This window comes from Macaca mulatta, chromosome 4, assembly GCF_049350105.2.
Source record: "Macaca mulatta isolate MMU2019108-1 chromosome 4, T2T-MMU8v2.0, whole genome shotgun sequence".
NCBI lineage: Eukaryota > Metazoa > Chordata > Mammalia > Primates > Cercopithecidae > Macaca > Macaca mulatta.
Window position 1 is genome coordinate 85,473,490 of NC_133409.1, and position 27,287 is coordinate 85,500,776.

Below are 27,287 nucleotides of genomic sequence, written 5' to 3' on the forward strand. Positions count from 1 at the left end.
GAACTCCTAAACTATTTTGTTTTCCTCTCTGTTCAGGTCTTTGCCTTTTCTAAATTGTATTAAAGTTATGTTCTGTTCATTGTTTATATCCCTCTTAATGTGAACATCTTGAAGGTGGGGCTGTATTTCTCCTATTACCTGGCATGCTGCCTTGCAAATAACAGTCACTCAATAAATATTAGAATGAATGTTAGAATGAATTTTTGTAAATAGATCCCATTGGGTGCATATTAAGCCCCGAGGGATGGCTCAGGCCTTTAACCTGATGAACTATCAGTCTCTTCTAGAAGGAAGGATTCTGTTATAAGCTGAATTCCAGAGGAGAGCTGGGGGACTGTGGATGTCATCTGAAATCCAGTTTTGGCAGTCATTTGAGCTCTTTGCTTGCCAGCCTCAGTCCACCTTTGGTGGATGGCATTTGGTTGCATGTTTCATGAGAACAAGAGCATCCATCATCTGACTCATATTTTAATTTGCAAAATGAATGCTTGTTTTGAAAATTAAAACTTAAATATGAAATTGAGGTAAATTAAGGTGCATAGTATTCAGAATGACAAAAAATTTTCTAAGAAGAAAGAGGTTTCAGCAAAATTAAAGCTAGATTTTCACTGAACTTTCTTACTTGATTGGCATAATCTAATGAAAATAAAGGAATCATTCAGTTTCTCAGCTTCAAATATAGGAGAAAACATTATTATCTTTTCAAAGAAAGAAGAGGAAATACTCTCTAACTCATAAAGCATGACTGTTTTACTTAAAAATAGTGTCAATACCAAGAAAGGCTAGGAGAACCATCCACAGGCTTGCATTAAACCTAACTGACCACGATTCTCCCTCCTCTCCACTCTTAAGACACGTCTTTAGGCTCTTAATCAAAGTGTAAATGATAAAAACTGTTGGTACCAAACTACTTTCCAGCTTTGAAAACTGCAGTATTTGGAAGAAAAGGCCCCAGTATTTAGATGACTGGCTAGTGGCCTGATTGCTTTCTGCAGTTGGGAATGTTGATTTTTTTTAACCCTTTAACATATATATCTTATCTTTTACCTGCCTATAAGATGGTACTGAAAACATGGTTTTTCTAGACAATATAGTCTATGGCAGAAAATAATTTTTACAAGATGGTAACCACTTCTGTTTACCTAAGTGAAAGTGATTAATCAATGACCTTTACTTGACACATGCATATCTGTACCATTTGTATTTTTTAGTGCTGTTATATGTATTATTTATTTGATTCTTACTGCAATCCTATAAGGTAGTGTGTTCCTGTTCTACAAATGGGAAAACCAAGGCCCAAGAAAAGTGATCCTTTGCACAAGTCATATCAAATGGCAGTAGATCAGGATGCGCCCATGTCTGAATCCAAGGTTTATTTGTACTGAAATTCCTGGTTGATAACTTTATATTTTCATATGCAAAATATTAATAGTCAGAAATAAAAACAAAGGTATTTAAACAATTAAATTATAGCTTTATTAAAACAAGTTTCCATTTCTTCAGAAAAATGTTGTTTAAGAAAAGGCTTTGTCCGAAATGATTGTATAAAAATAAGATATGTTTACTATATGGGATTTTTCTGATGTTCAAATATTTATTTTAAAATGATTACATACTTCAAGAAAAGTTGCAAGAATAGTATAATTGTACACTAGGTTCACCAGTGCTTAGCATTTTGCCACATTTGCCTTATCATTTTTTTTCTCTTTCCCTTCCCTCTGCCCTCATTATTATTTATTTTTTTGAACCATTTTAGAGTAGGTTACATATATCATGCCTCTACCTAAACCTTAATACATCGATGTGTATTTCCTAAGGACAAGAATAGTCTCTTATATAACCACAGCACAATTATCAATATCAGAGTATTTAACATTCATAAGATGATTTTTATCTAATCTTACAGGTGTAAGATGTAAGATTTCTCCAGTAATGTCCCCAATAGCATTTGTTATTTCCTCTCTAGTACAAGACTCAGTCCCGGAATCTATATTACATTTAATTTTCACGCCCCTTTCATCTCCTTTAATCTGAATAGTTCTTTAGCCTGGACTTTTCTTTCATGTTATTGGCATTTTTGAAGAACACAGCCCAGTTATTTTACAGAATGTTCTTCAGTTTGAGTTTGTGTGCTGCCTCTTCATGGTTAGATTCTGGTTATACATTATCCACTGGAATACTTCATCAGTGAGGTTGTGTCTTCAGAGTGTCTGTCACATCCGGAGGCACATAATGTCCATCTGCTCTGACTTGGTTGGTGATGTTAATTTTGATCACCTGGTGAAAGTATCATTTGGTTTCTTTACTGTATAACTTTTTTTTTCCCCTTCTAATTAAAAAGCAATCTGTGGGGAAACCCTTTAAGACCATAAAAATAGCCTATTTCTCAACAGTTCTTCCCCGAGATTTATCATCCATGATCATCTGTGCCCAAATAAATCTTTACCGAGGTGATTGCAAAATGTTTATTTTCTAACTCAACTACTCCCTCCGTATTTATCAGTTGGCACTCTCCTGTAAGGAAGATTCGTTTATGTTTCCCTATTTATTAGCTAGTTTGTTTATCAGTTTGGACCCATAGGTTTATTTAGTGGGTTACAATTTATTCATTACTGTCGTTTACTTTTGCTTAAGTTTTTCTGTATTTGGCCGGAGGGATTTCCTTCCAGCTGGCTCCTGTGTCGTTTTGATATGTCCCTATCATTCCTATGTAAAGCTATTCAAAACTGTGGATCTCATAGGTCTGGATATGTAGCTTTTACCTACAGAATTCTGTATTTAATTTACATAATTTGTGGTTGCCTATTTTCCCCAAAGGTTATTTAAAAGTTTTTTTTTTTTTTTTTTTTTTTTTTTTTTTTTTCGGGTCGAAGGGTTTTTTTTTAAATTTTGTTTTTAATTTCCATTTTTATGCATTGTGATCAGAGGGTGTTGTTTGTATTTCTATTCCATGAAATTTGCTGAAGTTTTCTTTGTGACCTAATATTTGCTCCATTTTGATGATTGGGCATCTACATCAAGAAGGTTTCTTCTTTATTATCAGTATTTGAAGTGATATATAGCCATACAATTTAACTGATTGATTTTCGTTTTTTTTAAGTCTTCTGTAGTCTTTATTATTTTTAAAATTCACTTTACTCTGTTACTGAGAGTGGTATGTTAGTCTTTTATTTGTCAGTGTTTCTATATCTCCTTTGTATCTCCTAAGCTTCATATAGATGGCATTGCAATGTTATTTGATGCATAAATATTCATAACATTTCTATCTTCATTGTGAATTCTGGCTTTTAGCAACATAAAATGTCTTTTGTTATGTTTGTTTTATTTACTGCTTTTTTTTAAGGCTAAATTCTACTTTGCTTGGTTTTACAATCCAAACTCTTGGTTTCTTATTGTCTACATTTGCTTTGTTTATGTTTGCCTTTTCCTTTAGTTTTAGCCTTTTGAAACTGTTTCAGGTATGTCACATGATCAGTATAGAATTGGGTTTGCTCTATAAATTATCAGAAAATTCTTTTTTAAAATTGGTGATTTAAGCCAATTCACATTTATTGATGGGTTTGATATGTTCGATTCACTGCTGTCATATTATTTAATATTTACTGTATGCATTATGCTATATTTAATGTGTTTTCTTGATTTGTCTATTTTTCTGTTTTTAATCAAATTGTAATTTTGATATATTTCTAAATTAAAATGCAGGTATCACAGAAAGTGCCCATTTACTCATTATCTGGTTTCCCCAGTGGTAACATCTTGCAAAGCTGTAGTACAGTATCAAAACCAGGATATTGCATTGTTACTATCATCATATAGAACAATTTCACTACCACAAGGATTCCTCATGTTGCCTTTTTACGACCACATCTACCTCTCTCCTGCTCCTGCTTTTGTCATTAGCCTCAGCAAGCACTAATCTGTTCTTCATATCTGTAATTTTGTCATTACAAGAATGTTGTAGAATTGGAATCATACAGCCTTTTGGAATTGACTTTTTTCACTCAGCATAATTCACTGGAGATTCATCCACATTGGTGCATGTATCAATAGTTCATTTTTTTAATTGTTGTTTTTGGTTATTAAAAATAAAGCTATGACAACAACAAAAGAAACTCAATTAAAAAATGGGAAAAGGACTTGAATAGACATTTCTCCAAAGATTTACAAATGACCAATATGCATGCGGAATGATGCTTAACATTGCTAATCATTAGAGAAATGCAAATCAAAACTGCAATGAGACACTATCTCACACACATTAGGATGGCTACCACTACTACTGCTACTACACACACACACAAAATAACAAGTGTTGGTGAGGATGTAGATAAATTGGAACCCGTTGTACTATTGATGGGAATGTAAAATGGTGCAGCTTCTATGAAAAACAGCATGGCAGGTCCTCAAAGAATTCAAAATAGAATTGTCGTATGATGCAGCAATCCCATTTCTGGTTATATACCCTAAAGGATTAAAAACAGAGTCTCAAAGACATATTTGTACATCCATGTTCATAGTAGCTTCATAGCCAAAAGGTAGAAGCAACCCAAATGTCATCAATGGGTGAATGGATAAGCAAATTGTGGTATATACAATAGAACACTCTCCAGTTTTAAAAAGGATGGAAATTTTAACACCTGTTTCAACATGGAAGAACCTTGAGAACATAATGCTAAGTGAAATAAACCAGTCACGAAGAGACAAATACTCTACAAATTTCCTTATGTGAGGTACCTAGAATAGTCAAAGTAATAGACACAGAAATTAGAATGGTGTTGTTAGGAACCGAAGGGAAGAGGGAATGGGGAGTTATTGTTTAATGGGTACAGAGTTCCGTTTTGTAAAATGAAGAGTTCTGGAAATGAATGGTGGTGATGGTTGCATGGCACCATGCATGTACTTAATGACACTGAACTGTATACTTAAAAATGGATGATAGTAAATTTTATGTTATGTGTATTTTGCCACATTGAAAAAGAAAGGAAACAATTAAAGTGGACTTGGAAGTGCAGAGAGGTAGTTGCTATAAATATTTGTGTGCAAGTTTTATATGAATATAGTTTTTATTCCTCTGGGATAAATGTCCAGGATTACATGTGGTAATTGCACATTTAGTTTTTAAGAAGCTGCCAAACTGTTTTCTAGAGTAAGTACACCATTTTATATTCCCATCAGCTTTGTATGAGTGATCCAGTTTTCCTACATCTTTGCCAGCAATTGGTGTTGTCATTATTTTTTATTTTAGCCAACCTGATAGGTGTATTGTGATATTTCATTGTGGTTTTAATTTGCATCATCCTAGTCACTAATGATGTTGAACATCTTTTCATATGATTATTTGCCATCTGTATATCCTACCCAGTGAAGTGCCACTTCATATCTTTCACCGTTTTTTGTTGTTCTTGTTGAGTCTTGGGAGTTCGGTATATACTCTAGAGGCTAGTCCTTTGTTAGATATGTAGTCGGTAAATGCTTTATCCCTTCCTATAGCTTGTCTTTTCATCCTCTTAATGGGGTCTTTTTTTTTTTTTTTTTTGAGATGGAGTCTCGCTCTGTCACCCAGACTGGAGTACAGTGGCCGGATCTCAGCTCACTGCAAGCTCTGCCTCCCGGGTTTACGCCATTCTCCTGCCTCAGCCTCCCAAGTAGCTGGGACTACAGGCACCCGCCACCTCGCCCGGCTAGTTTTTTGTATTTTTAGTAGAGACGGGGTTTCACCATGTTAGCCAGGATGGTCTCGATCTCCTGACCTCGTGATCCACCCGTCTCGGCCTCCCAAAGTGCTGGGATTACAGGCTTGAGCCACCGCGCCCGGCTGATGGGGTCTTTTTTGGAGCAAAAATTTTTAATTTTGATCTAGTTTAATTTATCTTTTTTTTCTTTTATGGATTCTGTTTTTGTTTTCAAGTCTAAAAACTCCTTACCTAGTCCTAGACCTTGAAGATTTTCTTTTATGTTATTCTCTAAAAGTTTTATAATTTTATGTTTTACATTTAAGTCTGTGAACCTTTTAAGTTATTTTTTTATATAAGCTGTGACACTTAGGTTGAGATTTATTTGATTTTTGCCTATGAATATCCAATTACTCTAGCACCATTTGCTGAGAAGTTTATGTTTCCTTCACTGAATTGTCAAAAATCAGTTGAGCATATTTGAAGTTTGTCACATTTTCTGCCTCCAAGTAATGCTGATAGTATGGGTAATGCGTGACTTAATTTGTGCTTCTTAATGACTTTATAGGTTTTGAGGGCAGAATGTGTGGACAGATCCAGATTACAGTGGTTGCCATTATCCTTCAAACTCAGAAGCCTCTAGAATGCAATAATTTATTGACCAAAAGGCAGCATGTAATTCCTAATGAAATTGTGTCATAACAGGATACTTGGAGGAAAAATAGGCATTATAGTAAAATTATAATTTTTACACAATAACTTTCTTTTTATAATTATGACAATAAAAATTTATAGACTTGGATTATTGTTCTCAATAATTATTTTCTTCCAATAACTGAGATGTAGGGACAAGCACAGGACTCAAACATTTCAACACTAAAAAGGATACCAAATAGTTATTATATTGTAAAGAGTAGTAGAGCTGAAAGACAAGTTAGATAAAGTCTAATCTAACCCACTACTGCATTTTTATGCAGTATTCATTCATTGTACCTTCCTCTCTTTCTGCGTTCTCTCTTTTCTCAAATATATAATGAATACCTGAAACATTTTGGATCAAGTAATGCGGCTGTAGTGTCCTCAACAGAGTTTACACCAAGTGCAGTTCATTTTAAAGGGATGAATGTGGCTCAGAGTTTTGATGGTGCCCACTGGTGTAAATTTATAGGTCTTGAAAAAAAAGGTTTACTGTGAGGTTTTTCCTCTGTATCTCCTAAGCAGTGTGAGGTCTTGGACTAACTGAACCACCCAACTTCTGCCTGCTTGAATATCTCAGGGCAATGCATTTGGTGTTGTTGTGGTTTCCTGCCTATTGACAAGAGGCTTATCCTTCAATTCTTCTTTGGGTACTCTTGAAATGTATACCTCCTGTATGCCCAGGTTGTCTTTTGTTGAATTTTCATTTGATTGAAGGACAGAATGTTCTTCTCTGTTGCGCCAATAGCACTTTCCCATACGCACTCAGGGAAAGCTTTTCCCCCTCTTAACAGGGCTCAAAAGTCTTGACTGGAGTACCTCAGAAATAGACCTAGTTTATACTTTTATAAAAACAAGCAGAATCTGGGCAACTCCTAGCTTGGAATAACACTGATGGTCTGAGTTTCTCTGAGGCAAGCACATGGATGGTACTCTCAAGGAACACATGTACATGTATAGCACTTGGATCCCCACTCAGTAAGGTGAGGAAGCGCCAGCCCTGCTTTGGTGAAAGTGAAGGTGGTATCTTGTGAAAAGAGAGTCTGGGTTCACTGGGAGAAGAGGATGATGGCATGTGGAAGGCATGATATAGGATCCGAGTCCCAGGATGCCTTGATGTCTCCTATCCTACAACCCTGCAGGGAGAGAAGGTGGATTTTCTAATTTTTTTTCTTGATGGAATATAGTGATAGACCATATGTGCATGTGGAAAATAATTAAAGTAATAATTAGAAATAGCAAAGGAAAAATTTCGACCTGGAATTTGCACAGGACTCTGTTCTGAGCATGCCATATTGGCATACTTTGGAGGTTCCCCAGAGGAACCTGTGTAGTTCATCTCTCTGTCCCCAAGAGCCCTCGGCTGAGATGCCTCTTTGTACTGAAATGGGAAGAGGCAGGATTCTTATTCCCACAGGGTGGGCCTACTGGTAAGGGGAAGGTTTGTTTTGTCCTGTGAAGTTCTCATCGTGGGTGACAAGGGAACAGCAGTGGAGACTAGGAATTCTTCTTCTTCCCTCCACAACACCAACATGCCCACTCCTGTTTATTCTGGGGTAAGAAATAGAAGTCTAAAATGGACTTGTATTTTGGTTCCTGGGACTGTGAAACAGTTCCTGCTCCTTCTTTGCAAATCTCCCTAACATTGGATCATTTTTTCTCTCCTTTCTTCCTTAACAGTGTTTTATCTGAAATGTAAAATCATGGTTTTAAGTGCAGGCTTTGAGACCAGATAGACTGTGAGGTGGCTGTGGCATCTTATTAAAACTTGTAGTAATGTCCTTTTTTCCTCTATTAAATGGAGCTGTATTATGTTCAGGTGGTTGTGAGGATTAAATGATGAAATGTATATGGAATGATTAGCATATTGCCAGACACATAGTAAGCTCTCAATAAATGGCATCCATCATTATCATAGTAGGTAATCTCTTTACAGTACCTAGAATTGTTTGGCACTAGGCAACCCAAAACTGGTAAAAATTATTATTATATTACTGATTTTAGTGGCTCATGAGGGCCTTCAAACTGAGCACACTTTTGAGGGAGATCTACCAAGCATTTTATATTTTCTTTCAAAACCTGACCAAATAGTCTGGGAGTAGATAAGCCATTTAATTCCAACAAGGCACAGCAATGCCTGTAGTTTGTTATTTTCTGGTGACCCTATGCATATTTCAAGTTTTATCTTCTAAACAAGAGGCAAATGCTAGTGAATAGGCCCAGCTCTTATATGGGACAAGACTTCTTAAGAGTTACATTGCAATTGAATTATGTAAGCACTTATTAACTATTCTGCCATCTCTCCAGCAGGGCCTTCAGAGAGTTAACAGTCAAGTTTGAAGATTAAGTTTCAGGACATTGGTGCCTTAAACCTTAGGTTTTTGTTTGTTTGTTTTAATTAAGAAAAAATGTAGGCTGGGTGTTGTGGCTCATATCTGTAATCTCAGCCCTTTGGGAGGCTGAGGTGGGAGAATTGCTTGAGCTCCAGAGTTCAAGACCACTTTGGACAACAAAGTGAGACCCTGTCTCTACCAAAAATTTAAAAATTAGCTGTGCATGTTTGCACACCTGTGATCCCACCTACTCAGGAGACTGAGTTGGGAGAGTTGCTTGAGCCCAGAAGATGGAGGCTGCAGTGAGCCATGATCACGCCACTGCGCTCCAGTCGGGGACAGAGCCAGACCCTGTCAAAAACAAAAAAAAACAAAAAACAAACAAACAACAACAACAACAAAAAACGTAGAAGGCAAATAGAAATAAAATATGGAACTTACTTGGAATCTCTCTTTGGCAATACTGTCAGGGTAGATGAAGAACCTGGGTTTGAATAATCTTCATTCTGTCACCTGCTAACACTGTGACTTTGGGCAAATCACTTTCTCTCTCTGAGCCTTAGCTTCTCTATCCATAAACTGGGGATACTAATAGCGCCATTAAGGGTTTCCTATAGGAGCTACGTGGATAGTTCATATAAGGCACTTCATTCAGGGCCTAGTACTTCAGTCGATGGTTGTCATTATTATTTTTATCTCCTGCTTTCAGCAGCCAAAAGGATTTTCTTTGGAAGCATCATAATGAATTAAGTAATTCCAAGTTAGGTGTGCACACCTAACTAGGTGTGCACCAAGCCATGATGCCAAAGCAACGCTTATTTTGACGACCTCAGGACAATTAGAACTTAAGGATGCTTGTAGAGTAAATAAAAGCTGTTTTTTGTTTGTTTGTTTGTTTTCGCTTACTGATTGATCGATTTTTGAAATGAACTTTTCTCCCCTACTCGATTTCAGTATTCGGGATTTCACACGGAAAGATCGGAATCTGATCATGACAGCCAGTGGGGCGGAAGTCCCTTGACCGACACGGCCTCTCCGCAGCTTCTGGACCCCGCCGACAGGCCTGGCTCCCAGCACGATGCATCGTGCGCCTACAGACAGTTCTCGGACCGCAGCTCTCTCTGCTATGGCTTTGCGCTTGACCATTCCAGGCTGGTGGAAGAGAGGCATTTCCATACCCAGGCCTGTGAAGGAGGCCTGTGTGAGGCAGGCAGGTACTTCCTGGGAACGCCGCAGGCCGGGAGGGAGCCCTGGTGGGGCTCTCGCGCAGCCTTGCCCCTGACCAAGGCCTCCCCGGAAAGCAGAGAAGCCTATGAAAACAGCATGCCTCACATCGCTTCAGTCCACAGGATCCATGGTAAGAGCAGGCGAAAGGGTTCCCGAACTCCAAGCTTTAGGCCCTGGGCAGGTTCATCATATTGTGACACTAGAGTGAATGACCAAATAGTTCTCTTCTTTGATTTACAAATCAGAACCCATGGGATTTTTTTAAAAAGTTCACTCTGTTATGAATTTTGCTAGTATTTGCCAAATACATTTAGTTTTGACAAGTGAATAAAAAGATTCCTATTTTAAACATCAGAAAGTATTGAAATTATGTAGTTTATTATTGAATATGTCTATTGAATTCGTAGTGTGTACGCATTTACATTCCTCTTGCATTATTTTCTTTTGTATTTGCATGCTTCAAATGTGAACTTGAACAGTCTGTAGGCTCATTTGGTCATAGCAGTGTTTCTGAATGAGGGCACTATTGATATGTTGGAGACGGCCAGTCTTTGTTTTATGGACAGTCACACATATCACAGATGTTTAACCTTTCTGGGCATTAAATGCCAGTAACTTCCCGTTCTTTCCCCATCATTATGACAACCCACAATGATGATCCCGTGAGCAAAGGATGAAGCAATATGTAGAATGCACTGGAATTTTCACCTTGGGATAATTATACAGCTTTATAAACACATTGAAATGGGCACCATAGCTAAAGCCTTGATTGTTGCTAATGCTTCCCTTTGTTCATTTCAAAGTAAACTGGTTAAGGAGAGTTCATTCCGTCCATTCCAAGGTTGGGTCCAGACCGGTCTTTGGAATCCTTCCTATTTCATTAAAAGCCAGTGACATTAGGATTGATCTGAAGGCCCCAATACTACTACTTTTGTCTTTAGAATGAGAAATGTGCTAGGCAATATTCTTTCCATTAATAAACCTTCCTGTCAAATACCACTCAGAAGCTGAGTAATTTTAATCTGTTTCTATTCTTGCTTTCTATTTTTCTGATTTTACTTTGAGTATCCCTAGTTTGGTCGACTGGTAATGGAAACCCAGAGCAAAGGGCAATTACTTGCCAAAGAATAGAGTTAAGTGAAAATCCTGGCTTAACCTACAGGGTCTGGAGGAAAATATTAGAAATAAAACAAGAAGAAAAGAGAAAAGGAAAGCAATGAATAGTGTGATCCAGGCTTTCTCTGCTGATTAGGCAATTTACAGCTTTCATATATTCCTACTTGTTTCTCTTCTCTCTTTTTATATTGACTTCAGACTGTTTTGAGAATAATTTGGTTTATGGAATATACTTTGGATGCACTACTCCTCCATATTTTATTTCTTTCCTTATTGTTTAAAAAAAATTTTTTTTTGAGACAGAGTTTCGCTCTTGTCGCCCAGGCTGGAGTGCAGTGGCGCAATCTCGGCTCACTGCAACCTCTGCCTCCCGGGTTCAAGCAATTCTCCTGTCTCAACCTTTCTAGTAGCTGGGATTACAGGTGCCTGCCACTATGGCTGGCTAATTTTTGTATTTTTTAGTAGAGATGGGGTTTCACCATGTTGGCCAGGCTGGTACTGAATTCCTGACCTCAGGTAATCCACCCACCTGGGCCTCCCAAAGTGTTGGGATTACTGATGTGAGCCACCTTGCCCGGCCTTATTCTTTACCTTACTTCAAAAACAATCTAAGGTACCTGAGTTACTATATGATTACCTGTGAAGCTGAGATGTTTACCACCAAATTTGATAAGATGGTATTTATGTTTTATTTGGGCAAGATTGTATCTATACCTATAGTCTTCATTTATATCCATCCATGCTTACATATATATCTATGTGAATAGATGTATATTTTTAACCTTCAAATACTCTAAAAATGAATATTAGAGCTTTATTGTAACTGTACTTAAGATATATTAGGGCTTTATTTTAACTCTACTTAAGATATATTTAGCAATATTAACATTTTAGGTTATTTATTTGGAAGTGAGAGAATAGTTCAGCCTATATAATTATTTCCCTCAAATCCAATTGAAAACATTTTCCAAGCATCAATTTAACGTGACAGTGCTCTAGTGAATAACGTAAACCAAATTCTATGCATCCTCCTCTTATTTCCTGTCAGAAAAGTCTAATAACATACATCCATAGAGAAGTATAAACACACTTTACCATTTTGCTAATTGTAATTCACAACGAACAAGGTTTATCTTCTAAGAAACTTGTTATAAACTTGGTCTGCATTTAAAATTCACTGATTTTATATGAATCCAGTACAGAGAGTTGACACTCTATCATGTGAGCCTGTGCCTATTTCAAATATTGGTGCACATATTAAAAATGAAAGATATAAAGTTTATTTCAATAGGAAAATGAAATATATTTATTTTTGAGGGTGAATTCTGAGATCACTTACTTTGGACTTTTTCTAATTTCTAGGGCGAGGTCATTGGGATGAAGATAGTGTGGTCAGTTCTCCAGACCCTGGGTCGGCCAGTGAATCAGGTGACCGATATCGTACTGAGCAGTATCAAAGTAGCCCACATGAACCCAGCAAAATTGAAACTCTTATAAGAGCCACCCAGCAAATGATTAAAGAAGAAGAGAACAGATTACAGCTAAGGAAAGCCCCCTCAGACCAACTGGCTTCCATTAATGGGGCAGGGAAAAAACACTCCCTCTGTTTTGCAAACTACCAACAGCCCCCACCAACAGGTGAAGTCTGCCACAGCTCTGCTCTTGCCAACACTTCACCCTGTGACCACATCCAGCAGAGAGAGGGAAAAATGTTGAGCCCCCATGAAAATGACTATGACAACAGTCCCACCACACTATCACGGATAAGTAGTCCCAATTCGGATCGCATTTCAAAATCCAGTTTGATCCTAGCTAAAGACTATCTGCATTCGGATATATCTCCTCATCAGACAGCAGGAGACCACCCTACTGTCTCTCCAAACTGCTTTGGCTCTCACCGGCAGTATTTTGATAAGCATGCTTACACATTAACTGGATACGCCCTGGAGCACTTATATGACAGTGAAACCATTAGAAACTATTCCTTGGGCTGTAATGGCTCACACTTTGATGTAACTTCCCATCTAAGGATGCAACCAGACCCAGCACAAGGACACAAGGGAACATCTGTTATAATAACCAATGGAAGCTGATGTTTTGCTGAAATATTTTGTTCTTTAAGGATCTTTGAAACGTATTTATAGTTTAATACCCCATTACCAGCATTTACTATGCCACAGAGTGTTAGAGAGGGTAACTTAAGTTACTGGGTATTTGATACGTGTTCCTATAAAATCAAAGAAAACATAGCACTAGCATTCAGGGTTATACACAGAAAATGAAGCTAAATTGAATACACAAATTTCCCCTCTAATTATATGGGAACCAGAAGAGATAAATTTTGAACAGAAAAATATTCATGTAGATCAAGTGTGCATATATACCACGTGAGAGGACTGATGAATGACAACATTGCATTGTGACTATCCAGTGATCCTCATACACACAAACTATTACTTACAAACTGCGGTATACATTTTACATATGGAAATACAGGCTATGTAATGTAAATACATAAAAAATGGGTAATTTTCTTGGACTCTATCACACTAAACTTCTTTTTTTTTTTTTTCTTTTGAGAGGGAGTCTCGCTCTGTCGCCCAGACTGGAGCGCAGTGGCCGGATCTCAGCTCACTGCGAGCTCCGCCTCCCGGGTTTACTCCATTCTCCTGCCTCAGCCTCCCGTGTAACTGGGACTACAGGCACCCGCCACCTCGCCCAGCTAGTTTTTTGTATTTTTTAGTAGAGACGGGGTTTCACCGTGTTAGCCAGGATGGTCTCGATCTCCTGACCTCGTGATCCGCCCGTCTCGGCCTCCCAAAGTGCTGGGATTACAGGCTTGAGCCACCGCGCCCGGCCTAAACTTCTTAAAGAAATTTCTGTTCCCAAAATAACTGAGAAAGAGAGAGATACATCTTATAAACTGACTTCTTTGTGGTTTCAAATCAGCCAGCTCATTTGGTTCAGGCATAAATTAGAGAAATGGTTCTGGATATGGTGCAAAAATGAGTTTTCAACTGGTATCCATTATAAAAAATCAGGAAGAGGTAATTTTTCACCTTGCTTTTCAGTTAGACAAGGACGAGGATTGCACTGACATGGCGCTAAGGGTTTTTCTAAGTAAAAACACTGAGATGTTGGGACGCACATCAAAAACCTGGTGTGCTCAATTGGAAGAAGTTCTATGAATATGGAAAGGCCAGAGGCAGAGTGAAATAAAATGATATCTCAAAAGACACAATTTAAAGGCTCAGCATAAGTAAATGAGATATTTGGGGTTTGCTTGGAAAACCAACTAAATAAAAAAATTCAAACCAATTCGCCCAGAAAAAAGACTGATACATTCAAAAATAAAAGGAAAACCAGTGAATTGCTACATGACAGCAGCGTAAGTGTTTGAAAACGTTTCAAAGCACGTATGTGCCAGTGTAACAACATGTGGAAAGCCTCAGGCGAGGGTCTAAGATGAAAGCTTAGGCTGATAGACAAGTAGTTAAAAGCTAAGAGCAGTACTCTGAAGGAATAGGCAAAATGTTTATTTTCCTTATTGTTGGTAAACAACAAACTTGGTCTTACATCTGTGTGGTATAGTAGAAAGGCAGCTGACTAGATCTCTGGATTCTAATTTTGGCCCTACCTATAACTTAATTTTGCGATCACAGTTGTATCATTCACCATGCCTGGGCTCTAATTTCCTGGTTTGTAAGGCAGCCCTAACGTTCCATGTTCTGTGATAGAGCAGAACTGAACTTATTACCTAATTAACTCTCTGCTATGAGTTGTCAAGACTGATCATTCTGGTTTTTCTGTACACAGAAGTTTAGATGCTTTGTGACTTAAGCAGGTGTGTGGGCTCCTTTAGGCAGGTTACAGTTAACTTTCTAGATTTAGCCAAAATGTAGTTGGTAGAAATTTATGACAAGGAAGAAAAATATCAAGATTTATTTAATGCACTATTCTTTAGTAATTAAAGCAAAATGATATAAGTGATTAGAGAAATTTCATAGATAATATTTCCTAGGAGTCTCATGCCCAAAACTCTTGCCATATTTAAGGAGGGGAATGTACTGGAAGAACTTAACATAATTTTGGAAACAGAACATGAAATTGAATACTCAGGGATTAGTAGTATATTTTCATCATTTAACACACAGTTCTTTGACAGTCCATAGGTAGGTGACAATCTGAATGATAATATGAAAGATGAATATTGGGTTGTTTGTGTATGCAAGAAGAGGCTACATAAAATTAGATAATGTTAACATTTGTGCTGTAAATGCAAAAAAGTGCAAGTAAGTGAGAAAGTTAGTGGTTATATATATTTTCAAAAAATTCAAAGTGCAGTTGACCCTTGAATAACATGGGTTTGAACTGTGCAGATTCACTTATATGTGGTTGTTTTTTTTTTCCCAATCAAATGCAGATCAAAAACCCAGTATTTGGAGAAATGTGAAACCCGAGTACACAGAGGGCTGATGTTTTGTATAAACGAGCTCCACAGGGCCAACGGCAGGACTTGAGCATGTGAGAATTTAGTTATATGGGGGTGGTCCTGGAACCAACTCCCTGTTTATACCAAGGGGTGACTGTACAATAAAAACTAAATTTTGAATGATACAAACAAGAGTATTTAGTAATTTTGAGAAAATTATTTATGAGAAATCCTGGAATACATCAAATGGAGTTTTGATCAGTTTGCAACATGAAGTAATGTCTTAAGAATGCTAACGGTTTTGTAGAATTCTGTAGATTGATAAATGTTTGGAAGACAAAAATATTTGATGAATGTGGTGTATTTTGGAAAGATAATTTTCACAGATGGGTATTTCTGGTGGCTATACTTTCTACCAAATGTGCCAGGGACAGAAACTAAAAGTACTGGAAACTTAAGAACCAGGGAAAATGAACTGATATTAAAGAAAAGGCTGTCACTAAAGGAATTTCAGTGGAATTTTTATATGGAAGATAGTTAACTGGTGAAAGGAAGAAATTATGAATTTCACAGATGAGATGAGAGTAATCAGAAGGAATAATGGTCTTCAAAATGACATGACCAATATTTTTAAGGGAATACAGAATTAACTAAATTATATCTTGATTCAAAATTTTGGTAGATTGACCCAGTTTTAAGTACATAACCATTTTAAAATTTACTGAATGTCAATAATTTTATCGTAGCAGCTTTATTACATTACATAAAATATCATATTAACTCACTGTATTGTATAGCTTACATTTTTTGCAATATGGCATGATTATCACAAAATGACCCAAGGTAAGTTAAGACATTTGATGACAATGTACCTTCTTAATATACATGTGAATGTGTTAAAATGTGTTTATAATCTACATTATTTTGTTCTGTGCAGGAACATACTTCCTCATGATGAAAATGTCATCTATGTCTTTTAAAAATAGTATATAGAATAAATATGTTCCTGATAATTTAATCAGTTAAAATTAATGTGGCTTTAGTTTTAATTCTTGATTTCCATAACTTTGCCAAATGTTGAGACATATGAAATTTGATTGAAATAGATGGAGAAGTATGATTTTTATATCACCTTGGGGATACATAAAAATGTGCTCTATCCAATTACCGGTATAATATGTATCAGTTCATTAGGTAAAACATAACTCATGGTTTTGTAGAATTCTGCTTTCTAGTAATAATAAGTATCTTTACTGCCCATTTCACCTGCCATACCTACTTTAAAAATTTGGATGACCAAAGAAGTAAATGAATGTTTCCCCAATCTTTCTTGGGAAAATTCTGTTTAAATTGTTATTGGGAATATACAGATTTGATATGTTATTTTGGGATGCATAATATTAATGTCACAGTCACTACAGGTCAGATATTTAGGTGTGCTTCAGCTCCACAAGTCTTTTGTCATATTATGCTCGTTTAACTAAACTGTAATTGCCTGATAAAAGATAATATGACAGTGCTGAGGTGTCATTCAAAATGAGACCAGATGCAATAAATGATTGCCTTCAGCATTTGTACAGAAAAACCACTTGCTCTTTCTTGGTTATATTTTATAGGGCTAGATTTTTCCATTGGGTACTATTCTTAATTCACTCTATACCATGTTGTCACATGCTGCCTCTGGGTAAAGAATCCCACTTAAAATAAACTTTAGGGGATCTTCTAAAAAAAGATAATATGCTCCAATTTTTATTTCTCCTTCTTATGGGGGATGAGGATCAATTATAATACAAGACCATTTGGAAAATATGCATAGACATTTTAAAGTGAAATACAAGACTTCTGCCTTCAAGGTCTAAACCAAGTAAGTTTGATGGACGGCAGCACAGGTAAAGAAACCTTCTGAATACACATTTGATTTGTATAGCTCTTCTTTCAAGAGTAGGATATTACTAAGATATTCAGTGCAATCTATCAGTCCTAGTAGTATTTGGAAGTGACAGAGTGAATGCTGATATTTGGAAAATTGAGCATTTGACCATTTTGGGGTTACTCACCTGGCCTAGTGGAATAGCTTACACTTTAATACAACCAAATGAAGTCTTTCTGATTTAAAATGTTTGAATGCCCAGATCTGGTTCCCTAGTTCACTCAAATCATAGATGTAGACATACATCCTGTTTTCATAATGATTTTTAAAAGAATGTAAATCCTATGGTTCTCCAAGTAAATGATTCAACTTTCATGTAAATGGCAAGTTTTTGTGAATAGGGATTTATGTCCAAGACAGAAAAATCTATTGAACCAGTTCTTACTGTGGAACTTATTGTGGATAAAACATTAGTTATCTTTCTAAATTTTAAATGAATGACAGAACAGTTATGGACACATGCAAAAGGTATCAGACATAGAAAATATTCTTGGGGGAAATTTCTGTGTGGTGCTAATTTCTTGCAAGGGTTATATGGATAGTGCTTAACTCAAAAAGTGAGAGTGTAGTCATTGCCAAATAGGGGTTTGTTCAGAGTTCCTTCTCTAGGACTGTATGCAGAAAGCATACAAACACACACACACACACACACACACACACACACACATACACACACAGACAAAAATATGATTTTTATATCATATTCATGAAAATGTGCCATATCCAATTATAACACACACACACACACACACACACACACACATAAATAAATGATGGTTCACATAAGAAATCCTAATTGCTAATTTTAAACCAAACATTTACAGTTTTGTTTATTGCAACTTTGCTGCATGGGACTTTGCTTTCATAAATCTATATGGGGTTGGGGGGAATTTACCCTAATTTGCTGACCTGGGACACATGTAATCATAGTTAAATTTACACCCAATAACCCTGATGTGTTTACATTTCAAAAGAAAGGAAATTGGCCTGGAAAAAATTTGGAAGTACTGTAATTTTTTTTTCTTTTTTTCCAAAGGGAAATATTTCAAAAAATGAAACATTATGAGTAGACACTTCAAAAAAGATAAAATATTTTACATTTGTTTTTTGAATAATGTGCTATAAAAAGGATTATATTTGTGAGAAAAGATACTGATCACCAATATTTCAAACACCATGTTGCAATGTATAGTTTTTAGTGACATTGTAGTATAAAGCTGTAATTTGAAATTTTACTTTGGAATGTAAAGTAGAAAATATTAGCTATGTCAATGATATCTTGCAAAGTGTTCCCATTTATAATTATTTATATTGTAAATAGTTTTCTGAAGTAAATTCAAAGTTAATGTGCATAAAATGTATTTATTATGTGAGGAATTTTTTGGTTTAAAATATAGTTACCAATATGCAGTTTGAGTCTGAGTTATTCATTGAAAGAAAAATCTCTATAGGACAAAGAAGACTGTCAACCAAAGGAGTACTATAAAGAAACAGGAACCATTTTAGCTCTAGATTCTATTGGAATGGGTAGCACTAAACACACACACACACACACACACACACACACAAATATGTACACACACACATACTGTAAGAGACCCGGGAATAGAAGCATATACATATGCACAGCAACTATTAAATAATGGGTCTGTTTTTTATTAGACGCTGGAGAATGGTTTTCCAACGTTTCATTAGGACAACTTACGCAGGACTTCTTTGTTAAATAAAGGAGAAAATTTGAAAGTAAAGATTACGTTTTTAACGCCTACATGAAAAGAAAACCTAAAATATTGAGATTATTTAATTTGTTGTCATTTAAAAATATTCTCTGAATAATTTTTGTTTTGGAATCCAAAGTAGTTTAAAAATTCAGAATGAAGAATTAAGGTTGAACAAAAACAGATTGCCAGGTAGCAATCTATTCTATCTGGCAATCTATTTTTTTCTCTTTTAAGCCTTTTCATAATGCCCAACGTGCTTTTCTTTTTCTCCTCTGAGAATTTCTCTTTTGCCCTAAAGTACTCAGAAATTGTCAACTATTGGCCAATTTAATGAACCTACACAATATCTGTCTAATTCAATGGAAATATAGTTTGTATTTTATAAAGCATTTTTATGAAGTGAGCAAAATATCAAGATATCATTGTTATTAATATTATAGCATTTATCAGATATTTTCAAATATGATTCTTTGAAATACTTGTTTTCGGGCTTTTGCTTCTGCAAATAAAATTGTTTTCACCTATTTTATTCTCCAGAAGAACTGCACTTCCAATTTAATCCACAACTTTTATTGAATACCTATTATGTGTCCCAAATGGGATAGGCACCAAGAATCTTTCTCATTGCAGGGTGTAATAAGAAAGGACATACAATGGGTCTTTGATTTGCTCTATGTGCTTTGAAAGTATAAATTCTTTAGATAATCGTAAAAATGACAAGCACTTACTGAGCTATCATGTGCTACATGCTGAATCAAGCTCAGATCATCATAGAAGTCTGAATGAAGACCATCACAGAGGAAGATACCTATATGCTCCATTTGATTAATGAGGGAACTGAGACTCAAGGTCTCACTTGAGTAACTTAGTCACAGAGCTAATAAGTGGTGAGATGAAATTTGAACTCAGGACGATTTGCTCTAAAACTTTACCTAACTTCCTTCTGCTCTTTATATATGTAATATAATATAATATAATATAATATTTAATATAATAAATCAGCCTGCTGGGATCAGTCTGTCTCTGGTTGCCTTGGTAATCATGCAACCCATGGGTATGAGGAACTGAGGCAGCCTTCCAGGCCCACCCAGCCATCCTTTCTCAATTAACAAAATGCATGTTTCATCTATATATATACACATATATATGTATATATGCATATGTGTGTGTGCATGTATATAAAGAAAGCAGAATGAAGTTAGATAAAGTTTTCTTTTACCTAACTTCATTCTGTTTTCTTTCTATAGGCCGTTTCTTTCATATATATAGATATGCCCCTTACATACATTTTTCTTTCCTGCTGAATGAGGAATCTGGTGTTTCTTTTATATGACCATGATACCAAGAAAAGTTTAGGGCACAGTAAGCTCACAGGAAAGTTATCCTGAAAGGTTCCGCATAATATTTGACTTTTTTTTGAGACTTTCTCCATTAACAAAATGCAAATGGCTTCATTAGTAATTACAAACTGTATACATGTTTTACCTAACATTTTCAGGACATGAACCCAAACAAAAGTTTTACTTTTTCATCACAGTCATTAAATACTTTGTTTTGTTTCATGGAAAATTTTCCTTCCTCTTTGGATAAAAAACAATCAAAACTCACTCAAGCAAGAGTCAGTATGTGTCAGCAATGACTGCATTATTTAAGGGCCTGGTTTTGCTATTTCAACTACCACATTATGTATTTTCCTTATTTGAGGGGGAACTTGTTGCAAGTTATCTGACAGGAAGACTGCCTTTCTAACTGCAGATGATTCCTATAGGATATCTTTAAGCAATGATGCACGCCTGCTGGAATCAGTCTGTCTCTGGCTGCCTTGGTAATTATGTAACCCATAGGTATCAGGAACTGAGGCAGCCTCTCAGGCCCACCCAGCCATCCACTGCCACTGGCCTCTCTGCCTTATAGTGTCAGGAGGGTCGATTCTCTGTAGTACTTCTTGGCTTTTTAATAATTATACTTTATAACTTAATATGTGCTGTAGTTACTGATGGAACTAGATCCAGGGTGGGAGAAATGTGGAACAGCCCCCGCTTTGGGAATTTGTAAATAATCTCTGCTTTGTTCAGCTTCCTCCAGGCCAGGCTCCTGTGTGGGGAGTAATTCCATATGCGAATCTTACTTGAGTGTCATCTAACTAGATCTTAAAGGATATCTTGGCAGTATCTTCCAAGTCATAAGGAAATCATTCTCAGTTTCTGATGAGGCGTTTCTGAGAACTTTGTTTGAGATATAGATATATATATATATCTCAAACAAAAAACCAAACCAACCAAACAAAAAACACCTGAACCTGAAAAATCTTTTGTGGATGAAGTCTCTAGGATTCACTTGGAAATGGGTAATTGGGTCCTAACATAAGAAGAAATCATCCAGGCAGTAATTGAGGTTCATTATTCAGTGCATTTCTACATTTCTAATTTCCAATTTCAGCCGTTGTGTGAGGCACATGCCCCATTAGTTAGGCTAGACAGGGCTTGTCCATGGTAGCATGCTAAAACTATTTTTCAATTTAAAAGGTCAGAGGCATGTTTTTAATTCACATTTGCAATTCTGCTACATAATTAAGGGTTGTCGATAGCTAAGAAAAGTTTTTTCAGGGTGGGGAGTAAAAGAGATGAGCGGGCTGGCTTTTACACTGCTTAAATACTCCTTCCAGGCTCGCGGGTTCCTTGTTTAAATACCCATGTCTGTTATCTAATTAACCTTGCTAATTTCCCTACATAAAATTAAAATATATAAGAGATGCCTTGTTATGAATGACACAGAATGTCTTGTTTTTGAAATTTATTTTTCTTTTATGACACTGCTGTTCCTTCACTTAATGGAAATAAAATGGCTTAAGAATTCTGCCACTCTTTCATGCCCTCTTTAGTTGGTTTATGGTCAGGTTTCCTTCATTACGGATATTATGTCATATTCCATTGCTCCAAATTTTTACTTTTTTCCCAGGCTCCCCTTACCCTGAAGACATCATGTCATTTTACTTCAGGAACCATCTCTAAATGATAAGGTCTTAAAAATACATATATAACCATTATGCCACTCTCATACATACCAAACTTAACAATAACTTATTGTCATCCAATATGTGGCACTTTTTGAAAGAAGGCTGTGATCAGGCGTGAATTTGTTTCCTTCTGTCTCAAGGTCCTCTTGCCTCCCTTTGGACATTCTGTCTTCGATGCTTCCACAGCTCTCTTCGTCTACTCACGCTTCTCCCCCTTCTCTCATTTTTGACTCCTCTCAGCTTCTTCCCAGGATTTTTAGGTACGCCAGTGTTCTTTTAACACATGCTTACATACATGCATACACACACATGCACACACTCCCAGATGGGCCCAGCCTTCAGGCCACAGGCCTCATAGCTGCTCAGTTGCTCTTGCTCAATCCTCACAGCAGCTGTTTTCCATTCCGAGAGCATCCTAAATCCGACTCTTAGCTGAAGACGGAGTGCTCTATAGTCCTACCTTCCTGAAACGTTCCAGTATCTCTTCCCAACACTTCAAAATGTGTCTGTATCTTTGCCCTTCTTTTCTGCCTGCTTATCTCATGAAACAAGTGATTTTCCTTTCCAAGAGTAACTCGACTTCCTGTGATACTGAGGCAGTTACACTGCTAATTGTTCCCTTCTTTTCTCTATTCACTGATTCCTTTGTTTCTGCTTCTAGATATGACTCAGTCTCTCAATTAAAAAAAAAAAGAAGAACAAAAATAAGGATAGTCCTTTGAATACTATCCTCTCTCTTCCTATTACCAACAAAATAGTTCATTTATTTGTGTATTTAGATGACATGATACACTCCTTACTTTCTATTTTACACACACTCCCAAGCCTTAAGGTACAATTTTCCCCTTTTATCTTATGGTTCCCTCATGCACAAGTCATCATTAGCTCTTCATTGTCTTTCATATAGCATCCTGACCCCTTTTCTTGGTATTTAAGATTTCCTCCAATCTAGTTTCTACTGCCATTTTCTTTCTTTCTTTTTCTGAGACAAGGTCTCATTCTGTCACCCAGGCTAGAATGCAGTGGTGTGATCATGGCCCACTGCAGCCTTGACCTTCTGGGCTCAAGGCCTGTGCCACCACCACACCTGGCTAATTTTTCTATTTTTTTAGAGATGGGGTTTTGCCATGTTGCCCAGGCTAGTCTCGAACTGCTGAGCTCAAGCAATATGCCCACCTTGGCCTCCCAAAGTGCTAAGATCACAGGTGTGAGTCATTGCACGTGGCTCTACTGCCATTTTCAAAATCATCTTCCAGTACTCTCCTACATAATTTGTCTACACCTAATACACAGGTGTACTCATTTTCCCATATCACATCATTTGTCTCTGAGAGACTGGCAGTGTAGCCAGTGTGCACGTGCTTACGTGCTAAATCAGACCTAGATTTGAATCCCAGCCCTGCTACTTACTAGTGATGCAACTTTGAACACTCTGGCTTGGTTCTTTCCTTGGTAAAATGGGGATGCAGAAGATTTATATCTCAAAAAACCTTTGTGAACATTCAATGAAGCAATGCTTGTGGCACCCTCAGTATACAGCAAGTGCTCAATAGATATTAGCTATTAGTGTTACGGGTCTCCAAGAATTTACCTCCCCTTCATTCATCATTCAGTCAGTGCTTAACTGACATTTATGAAGTGCCTCCACCTACTGACTGACATTCAGCTAGTCCCAGGCCACTACAGACAAAAATCCGTGTAGCACCTGACACACAAGGTTCACAGTTGGGGAAGGTGGCGACGGATAATCTCAAATGCCTTTCAGTCCTTTCCTTCTGCGTAGATGCCACCCCTCCTGTGAAGCCTGCCTGTCGTGGCCCCCTCCTTGACTGACCCCTGTGCACTGCCTCAGGATGCACTTTTTTTCTGAACTCCAGTGTTCCCGGCCAGCTTGCCAGCTGTTTTCTTGTGCTCTCTAGTATGTTTGTGTGGGCTCTTTCATCAGCAGCAAGGCCTTCAATGCAGGGACTATTCCCTGTGCCTTCTGTTACCTTCAGCCCCAGCCCCTATAACAGCACCTGACACAGGAGAGAAACATAATGAATATGCTGGGTGAGTGACTATGTGCCTTGCAAATGGTCATGTATTTCAGATTATTTCATCTGGTCTTCAGTCAGCATTATAAAACCTCCTGTGGCTTGTGCAACCCCAGATAATCTCTGGATTGTATAAACAGGATTATAGCTTCTTCATATTTTCTTTCTTTTTGTTGTGGGGGCAGAGGGAGGTTTGCAAGTTGTTTTCAACATTCCGATTTTAAAACCTGAACAGTAATCATTCTGAGTCTCATCCATGTTAATGACTTTTACCCACAATTTGCAATCTAAAGGAGATTATATATGAGACACGTTGGCACAGTCTCTGGCTTATGGTGACTGAACACAATTGTGTTCCACCTCTTCTTCCCTCTCAAATCTACATTTTCCCCTAATTTGCCCCCAAATCTCTTTCTGCATTTATGATGCATATTCCATATTTTTAAATTGTATTCCATGACACAAATCCATTTTAAAAAACACTTTTCCCAAATCTTACTCTGTTACTGAGATAACACCACAAATTCAACCTCCTCTCATTCTTCCTTCAAATTTCCCCCCAAATTTCCCTTCTCCTGTTCTATACATCTCCCACACTGCTGACAGGGTCTTCTTCCCAAATAGTTTATATCGTACATCTACTTAGAAAGCCCTTTTATGTCCCTGTAGCAGCTGAATGAAATTTAAATCCCTTAGCCTGTCACACTGGGTGCTTTACAACTGAGCCCTAAACTACCTCATTAGCCTTATCTCCATCTGTCACCTTGGGTACCCTAGGTTTTTGCCGTACCGAGTTTTTCACTCTTCCTGCAACATGCCTTGCCTTTCACAATCCCAGGCCTTGGCACACACTGTTCTCTGGCTGGAATGCTCCACAACCATTATTTATTGGGAAAATTCCTCTTCACCCTTCAAGGCACATAGTTCTCGTGTGATGTCTAGTTCTCTTTGGGAAAGTTTTATACTCCTTTCTTGGCTCCCGCAGTGCATGGCTCATATTTCTGTTAAATATTTATTGAGTGTACTATGAGTTATAAGGTTTAAAAAATTATAAAAATAAGGGACTATTTAAAAATTGATGTAATACACAAATGTGTACAGTAATAAAGAGAATATATACAATTTTGTAACTTTTTCATTCAACAATATATCATAGGCATCATTCTATGTGAGTTCATATAGCTCTCAATTATCTTTATAGTATTTTATTGTATGGGCTTGCTATAATTCTACTTATGATAGAAATCTGTCTTTTTAACAGACATCTACTTCCTTCCAATTTTTATGTATTATTTTACATCATGTACATATGTACAATAAACATCTTTGCAAATATATCTTTTTGCATCTGTGACTAAATTTCAGTAGAATGGATTCCTAGAAGTAAAATTGCTGATTCAAAGAGTATCTTTAATTTTCATAAGTATTATCAAATTGCCCTTCAAAGACATTCTAAAAGTAGACACTCCCTTCAACAGGATGTGAGACCATACTCTTGCCCTTTAATAAATTTCATAGTTTGTTTCATGTAAGTTTTATGTATTTCTTAACTTGATTCATGGTTATTCAATAATTTTCTGAACTATTAATATCAACATGTGGATCTTTTTCTATAACTTTTTTTTTCTCATTTGGAATTGATAATGTATAGGAAAGCAATTGATTTTTGCATATTCACCTTATACAAATAATCTTTTATTGACCTCATTATTTCTGATAGTTTTTAGTTGATTCCTCTGGATTTTCTATGTAGACAGTATTTTTCAATACTTAAATATTTCTTTTTTGAGTTTTAGATTAGTATATTTAAAAAAATAGTATCATGCTTGAATTTATCAACAGAATTTTGGTAGTCAAGATGACAGTACTTTTTTCCCCCTTAATTTCCTAATTTGAGATATTCTTTCCTAATGTTGACATATTCTTGAATTCCTAGCCAAAACCTGCTTGGTCAAATTATTCTTTTAATATATTTCTGTATTCAGTGTGCTAATGTTTAACTTCAAGTCTTTTCTTCTATATTTTCCATTGTAATTCATTTTCTTATTTTTGTCCTTATTTGAATATGGGCCCTTTGAGGGCAGAAAGCATACATCACTCAGCATACAGCATACATCAGGGTAAGCACACATACATACATACCCACACCACATATAACACTAGGTACACATAGTAGATGCTAAAACGTTGCCTTGTGTTTGTGCTCTGCAGACCCAGATTCAACCCGCAATTCAAACTCTTCCTAAAAATGTGAGCAGGTCACTTGACATTGTGTCTGTTTCTTCATTTGTAAAACATGATATTACCTCTTCAAAGGACCAATGTAAAGATTAAATGGAAAAACATTTAAATATCTATGTTAAATGTTAAATATCTATGGCAGTGTTTAGAGCAGTGAAAGTAATTAAAGTTAACTCCCTTCTTTTTCCTTTTAAGATAGAAAAATAACCTGGATTTACCTGTCATGGCAGAATTATCGGGGCGATCCAAGAAGTTTTTGCAGGTAAGATTATGAGTAACTCTAAACTTTCACTCCCCCACTGCAAAATGAACTAGTGGATGTCAGTCTTCTTTTGATCACTGTCAACAAAAATATTTGTTGGGCAGATTATAATTACAACTTCAGAAAACCTTAATATAGTATAGATATCACTGTCAATTAGTAAGAAATTTATACTGAAATTATAGGTCATTCCTTCATATTTCCTACTTCAACCACATGTATGCAGATATGAACAGAAATACATATACATCTTTTTCATTTTTGCTTTTAGACTATCTCTTACATGTCCTGAAAGACTAGGATTGCTTCTGACTTATTAAGTCACCAGTTCAGCAATAAGCTTGAGAATTTTATGGTGAGAGTGGTCTAATTTGGGCTTTTTATTTTTACAAGAAGAGCAAAATAATACCTGGACTGTTTAAACCTGAAACCTTTCTCCACCAAACTTAAATATTAATGTTTTCTCATATACAGGAGAATACGTTCTATTGCCTATGCATGAAGCTGAATCAATGTCTCAGTAAAACCCTCTGGTGTCATCTCACTGAATGGTTTCAAATAGGAATACAAAGCCCAGATGAAACTAAGATGAGATAGTAGAAATT

The 27,287-nt window shown here is 36.5% G+C and overlaps 1 protein-coding gene across 1 annotated transcript in view; it reads left to right on the forward strand.

Moving 5' to 3' along the window:
* Nucleotides 1–16,504, forward strand: part of SIM1 (SIM bHLH transcription factor 1) — a 78,488-nt gene extending 61,984 nt beyond the window's left edge. The window contains exons 11-12 of the mRNA XM_015136983.3: nt 9,656–10,058; nt 12,407–16,504. Coding sequence (XP_014992469.1) covers nt 9,656–10,058; nt 12,407–13,137 — 1,134 coding nt within the window. The 3' untranslated portion in view covers nt 13,138–16,504. The remainder of the gene's footprint in view (nt 1–9,655; nt 10,059–12,406) is intronic.
* Nucleotides 16,505–27,287: the final 10,783 nt, after the last annotated feature.